General features: G+C 44.0%; 1 protein-coding gene across 1 annotated transcript; it reads right to left on the reverse strand.

Annotated features, from left to right (window-relative positions):
• Positions 1 to 252: 252 nt before the first annotated feature.
• On the reverse strand, positions 253 to 4,655 carry LOC114783704 (grifin-like). Its single transcript, XM_028969211.1, has 4 exons — positions 4,517 to 4,655; positions 2,196 to 2,275; positions 678 to 840; positions 253 to 594 (listed from the first exon to the last, which is right to left on the reverse strand). The coding sequence occupies exons 1-4, from the start codon at positions 4,559 to 4,561 to the stop codon at positions 430 to 432; spliced, it is 453 nt and encodes a 150-aa protein (XP_028825044.1). The 5' UTR covers positions 4,562 to 4,655; the 3' UTR covers positions 253 to 429.
• Positions 4,656 to 4,952: the final 297 nt, after the last annotated feature.

The following is a 4,952-nucleotide window of genomic DNA, read 5'->3' on the forward strand; positions in this document are numbered from 1 at the left end:
AATCATTTTTCTTGGCATTCAAGTTTGGTTCCAAAATTTCACCCAAGTGGGCAAAGCAAAAAAGTGAAGAACTGAAAGTGCGATATGGTACCATGCCAGAACTGAGTTCTATGTTACAATCTGTGGGCCCAAGCTGGAGCACCACGCCTGCACGATCTTGATGACCATCAAAACCAGCTTCACCAGTGTATGTTTGAGCCATTGAAACCCCTAAGCATCCATCATTTAGCTCACAATCTGCTTATAATGCAGTGTATTCAGAGTGATTTTCATTTTATTTTTAGATTTGCTTGAAATACATGCCATTCACATGATGCTTTTTTGAAAAAAGATTTTAAACAAAAGATGCATGACACTTAATAATCCAGTTTAAACAATGAAAAGCAGTGGTTCTCTGGAGGAAACTTCGACCCTGTCTAGCTGCCCTCCTCAGTAGAAGTGCTTCTTGCTGATCTCTAAAGACGAGATGCTGACATCGTTCACCACCTGCACCTTTGTGATGGTCTTCAGATCCTCCACACGGTGTTTGTACTGCATGGTCTTTGTCTCGTCAACGTAAACATGGAAGTTCTCATCGTCTGAGTAAATTTCAATCTGCGGGGGCACAAAAATGACAGGGGTGACTTTTTATTGACCGGTCCATCTCTACAGACGGGCCAATTCCACAACACTGTCACCTGGAAGGGTTCTTTGGTTGCAAAGGGGAAGTACGAGCACCTCTCCTCCTCTCCCCAGCGGTTGGAGATGAACGAGTTGCATACAATGTGGGACTCTGTAAAGCGTGGGTTGAAGTGGAAGGCTACTCTGTCGTCCCGGTCACACAGGAAATTGATTTCGAACCTTGAGAGCACAGCAAGAAGCATTAAAATGGGCTGGCAACAGCAGGACAGATGCTGCTGCGAATGGAACAGCAGCAAGGGGGCCTGAAAAAGTGATTTCTGCATCAGAAAATAATACACACACACACACACACACACACACTCACACACACACCTGAGGTATAAGACCAGGGTCTTGCTGTCTCTCTGGTTTACATTATGCACAAAAAATAATTGCGTTTGTCCATCCTGGATCTTGGTTTCCTTATTATTTGCCTGACAGGTCCCTTGATTTTGAAATGTTCTTGGATTTAATTGGTTGCTGTCACTGCCACTGATTAGGACAGGCGCCAGTGTCAGAAGTGGACAGCTCTTACTTTTAATGAATACACACCTGCCAGATCTCCCAGGTCACCGGGGAGCAGCTTGCTCGTAGTGCCCTTAGCTAGAATTCAACATGGTGCAACGGCTTGTAGCCACGACACAGAGTCAACTTCTGCTTTAACCCTAACAATCCATACTAAAAACATTACCTTTCGCTGATGAATATCAGAATACGTGAATCCTTCCTTTTAATTGGTTCACTTTGTGTTATTTCATTCATTTTATATTTCTTTCCGTTCGTTTTACCTCCCTATTTTATAATTATTTTAATCCTTTTTTTAATCACATTTGTAAAGGTGTTTGAATCCCCCTTTGTGTTTCAATGTACACAGTTACTGGAGAATAAAGATAAGCTATTGATTCCAGACGTGTTTATGAAGGTTGTGAACGTCTTGCAACAAGTCTGAGGTACTCAAGGAGGAAATGCATTTAAAAAGCCTTTTTATGACATGGGAATTCAGTTAAAAACATGCTGATGTGACCAAAATGGTCTTCATCAGAGCACCTGGTAATCTGGGCTTTTAAAATATATTTCTCTCTTGAGTCCCTCAGACTTGCAATGTCCTTTTGAATGATTTGAATCCCTAAACTGAAGAGCAGAGGACAGCACTCCTGGCTAAGCATTTGTGTTTATTCATGTTAACTGACATGCAAATTTTGAAGCAGCAATAGATTGTTACCCTTGATCAAATTGATCATCATTAAAAATACTTCTTTCAGAACGTGCGTGAATGATCATTGTTAATGATTTTCACATTTGAAACCTTTAATGGGCTTCGATCTGACTGGTATCTCACGCTGGAGACTTGCATACATTACTAATATGAGACATAAACTGTCCATAAAAAACACTCCTAACAATGTCTAGCATAATTGACAAAACACCATGACATTATGTTATGTTAGTAAGACTCCAATCAGGAAATGTTATCTTGCATAAATTGTACAGAGAGCAGAAATGTTCATGTATTGTATTGGAATTGTCAGGCTTACTTGTTTGCCTCCGATGGGGTTTCGCCTTTGAGAATGATGCTCCAGCCTGGACACAGGCCATCAGGGCAGGAGGCCTCAAACTGTATAAGGCAAAAACAGAAGAAGATAAATATATTTTAATATATTTTCCCCCACTCAAACACTGCCCTGTAATTTCAGCCTTAGCTAGGACTCATTATGCCTGAACAGAGCATTTTAGTGCATTTCATTGATTGGTTAAGGCCAACTGTTTGGTGTAATCGTTGCTTTCAGGGTCAGAGGCCGTTGTCCGTCTGTGCTGCGGGGAGGGTGAGAGATGGTGACACTGGGTTTGCAGACAGACACACATTTGATGAATTGGACACTGGGTTTTGTTGGTAGATGAAGTCAACCCATCCTAAATCTGCACCAGTGTGCAGATGCACTGTGTGTTACACAGCTGGTACTAGGAGCATAAAAATGCAGGCGCTTGCCTTTTCATTCACTTTGATTTGCTTTTTTAAAACTCGTCGTCTGTTTGACTAAAACCCAATTAAATATGACATTTGCGGACCTTCAAAGCAGTCTGGTAATCTGTGCAGGTTTTTTTAATAGAATATCAAATATAGAAATCTCAGGTTGTGCAAGGGAAATGGGAATTAAAAAAAAAAGATTTACTCTCTATATAAAAGAGGTTCTTCCTTGAAATTCAGATCCCAGCTCTTGGCAAAACATTGATGATTCAATGATTGTTTTCTCACTTTAATTTAAGTCACCATGGTGCTCAGCTCTGGTGGCCATCCTTGTCAGTGGCACTTCCCTGAGTTATGACATTTTGGCTGTAAAAGAAATGAGCGTTTCTACGTGCAAATGTGAGCTACACATTTACATCAGACTTACTTACCCTCTCCACTGTACATCCAATTAGACACTCATGATATACATGACATGACATATGCTTGACTGGACATATGCTTGAGTGGGTGTTAAGGAGACTCTGCAGCAGTCAGCAGAGCTGTAGGCGTGCCTGGAGGCGTTATTGCTTATACATGTTCCCATCAGCTGGGAACAGCCTCTGAAGCATCAGTGATCCCGTATGAATGGGCAGACCGGATTCCTACCGACCCTCACTTACACACCTAAATAAAAGGTTAAGTGACGTTAGGTGTTTATTATGAACAGTGTTCCGTTTAAAACCTGTCTTAACACATGAATACATTTCTTTCATTTCATGGTCAACTTTAAAAGGAAGTCAATGACATTTCTGATTTCTGAAGTCGGTTCAAGATCTGTCTGCTAGGAGCAAACAAATCCTGAAAGAATTCTGAAGATGTGTTTGTAATAGCCCTTGATCAAAGCCCAGCCTCTCCACTCCACTCCACTTCAAGCGGTAAGGGCCGACACAAGGGTCCCCCTCGTTTCAATATCCACTGAATTATTGCTTGCGGCTGAAACCAACATCAGAGGCGAGCAGCTCGCTGGCGAGATCCTGCGTCTGTGTGGCAGACTAATTCATTAACCGGGCTGTTTTTATTGATGTTTGTCAGGCTGGGGCATATTTTGCACCTTTCGTACTTGGCTGGCTTGATTTGTGGCCAGACATGTAAACCTGAGCCAACCTAAACACACCGGCGCCGTGATGGATGTTGGACAGGAGAAAGTCAAACTGTCTTTGAAAGCTGTACCAATTTTTGGCCCAGCTGCCACTGGCAGGTATCAGCGCAGCTCCGGCCGGTCCAGTGCCATTTTATCTGCTGCCCGGATGTTGCCGAGAGCGGTTTTACTCTCTTATCGGCGCTACGTGACCGTCATCCCATCCTCAGAGCCCACGGGCTGATAGCGAACGCTGCCCACACACGCGCGCACATACACGCAGCATCAGCAAGAAGTGAAACGAGGGCCGATATCTGCAGCGTGGGTGCCGCGTTCTACCGTCACGTCGCGCGAACGCAGGGCCAGGACCATTGCGCCATTTAATTATTACATGTTCTCTTCAAAGTAACAAACTACCTTGTGCTAACCTGCGACGGGAGATGCCGGAGTCTCATTACCTAAAGTGCAGCAGCACGGAACGTAATTACACACTCATCTGCCGGCATGAGTTAGAATGATGAGCCACACCAGACCAGCCCAAACGTCCATTCGTCTACTTCATTAAAGCTGGGCAGCATCTTTCTCCCCCTTTCTTGCCTTAAAAGTGATTATGATGATGTACAGTCCTTCCCTCCGCTTTAATGGTGGGTGCAAGCGTTGCCAATTAGCCGGATTTGTGAAAGTAGCCAACGCGATGTCTAATTATTCAATGACCCCCCCCCCCCCCCCCGCCGCATTTTATTAGTTCAGAGGTGAGCGGTGCACCTTACCCGTAATGTCATCTTGTCAGGAGTCTCTCGGTGTCCTGGTCCCATCAAAGGGCTCCGCTTGACGCTGCTGCCTGATGGATGTCATTTAAAAAATCCGACGGGAGACCACGTGAGGGACAGACTGTGCAGGGATCAATGCTGAGAAAGAGGCCTATTGTCCACACTCCCTGCCTGTTGACATGGGACTCGTCCAGTTGGAAGACATTTGGTCTGGCTCACGTGCCATGGATTGTGTTTAGGATGCTACATGCTGACAATAAAAGGGCCGGCTGTCAAAGATACGGAACAGCATTTTCAGTGGCATTCATACAAACCTCTAGCCCGCTTTACAAGCTGTGTAATCTGTGCTCAGGTCATTCTTTGTAGGACATTTATGCAATCAATCACATTGCTCTCTCTTGTGCATGGGCTCTTGCTTTAATAAGCTACTTTCTGA

Source organism: Denticeps clupeoides, unplaced genomic scaffold, assembly GCF_900700375.1.
Source record: "Denticeps clupeoides unplaced genomic scaffold, fDenClu1.1, whole genome shotgun sequence".
NCBI lineage: Eukaryota > Metazoa > Chordata > Actinopteri > Clupeiformes > Denticipitidae > Denticeps > Denticeps clupeoides.